The 1,522-nt window shown below is 34.4% G+C and overlaps 1 protein-coding gene across 1 annotated transcript in view; it reads right to left on the minus strand.

Annotated features, from left to right (window-relative positions):
- LOC109831943 (guanine deaminase-like) overlaps positions 1-1,036 on the minus strand; it is a 7,367-nt gene extending 6,331 nt beyond the window's left edge. The window contains exon 1 of the mRNA XM_020399430.1: positions 915-1,036. Coding sequence (XP_020255019.1) covers positions 915-930 — 16 coding nt within the window. The 5' untranslated portion in view covers positions 931-1,036. The remainder of the gene's footprint in view (positions 1-914) is intronic.

Here is a 1,522-nt window from a genome sequence, read left to right on the forward strand (position 1 = left end):
CAACTAAAGCATCTTTTAAAATATAAAATTGGTAGCATGATTATAATAAAGGGAGACTTAATAAGAGACACAACGACTCGGTAAGTTTCTTGAAGGAAGGTATTTGATCCAAAAGCCTATTGACTCGTCAAATTTACTCAAAAGAAGTCTATGACTGATTAAATAAAAAGAAATGCCAACAAACAAATTATCTTTTATTATCTAAAAGAAAAAAAAAATGTTTGCTTGATATAAGAGAATGATTCTTAAGGAGAAAGGGAAGGTGCATGTCAAGCAAATCATCCTTCACCGTCCATGAAAAAGGTAAAATCTTGATTCCAAAATCCCTGTGCTAGTCAGTCAAGATAAAAGGTGAACTTGATTCCAATTTCTTTTGACTCGTGAATAATCAATAATGAGAAAAAAAATATCGATAAATGGATCAAGTTTGTTTAGATTATTTTTAAAAAAATCAAATATTAGTAGGCAAAATAACCATCCATCGTCCTCAACGCATCTCAGAATTTTCCAGTTCCAGAGGTCATAATCACATTCCTTCACCAAAATCCACAGCAAACTTCAATTTTGGACTTAATAATACAGAAATAGCAGCGAATTTATTAAATGCCCACATTTTCAATTTAAAACCGAGAAATAATCAAGATATTAGAAGAGAGAAAAAAAATTAGACAACTTGATCTCCGGTTCTTCTTCCTAAGAACGGCGATAAAGGAAACAGCTTTCTCATGGAACCAAAGTGAAGGGAAAATTTAAAGAAAACCCATTATTTGCTTTCCGTTTTCAACAGTTCTGGGATCAAATCTAATACAAAATTAAACAGATCAAACAAAGAAAGAAATAGGAGAAAGATAGCAACTTTGCAACGAAAACAGGACAAGAATCAAAACTCAATACTTAGAATCGAAAAGGCGTACCTTGCGCTTCTTCCATTGGGACTTAAAGGAGAGGGAACTAGAGAATAATTTTGAAGAAGAACGAACAGAGAGAGGGGAGGAGAGATGAGCATGTGTTTATATAGGCTATTGAAGGAAATAATAACTGCAAATAAATGATAAAATAACAATAATGTTTTAATTATTATTATTATTATTATTATATATATATATATTCGTTTTCGACCACTTTAGGAAAAATATTTGCAAAAATCAACCTATTTCAAAAATATTTGTCAAATTTGACCCAGTCTGGGTCGAATTTGGCGAAAAATCTTCAAAAACTTCACGGGTTTTCAGATCCCATGAAGTTTAAGTCATTTGTTAACTATGTGATTAAGTGGCCAAAATCTTCACGGGATTTAAAATCCCGTGAAGTTTGCAGGCCTCAGTCCAGATAGCGTTGCTCTCTGTCGAGCTAGCATGCAACTCCACCGGATTTGAAATCCCATGGAGTTGGGGCATGACCTATATAAGGCTCACACGATCAGAAATCACGTTACCCGACTATTTCACCCCTCTCCCTCTCTCTTGACTCCTTCACCATCAAACCCTACAACTTTATATCGCCGCTCCCCGCAGCTGTCGTC

This window comes from Asparagus officinalis, chromosome 2 (assembly GCF_001876935.1).
Source record: "Asparagus officinalis chromosome 2, Aspof.V1, whole genome shotgun sequence".
NCBI classification, from domain to species: domain Eukaryota; kingdom Viridiplantae; phylum Streptophyta; class Magnoliopsida; order Asparagales; family Asparagaceae; genus Asparagus; species Asparagus officinalis.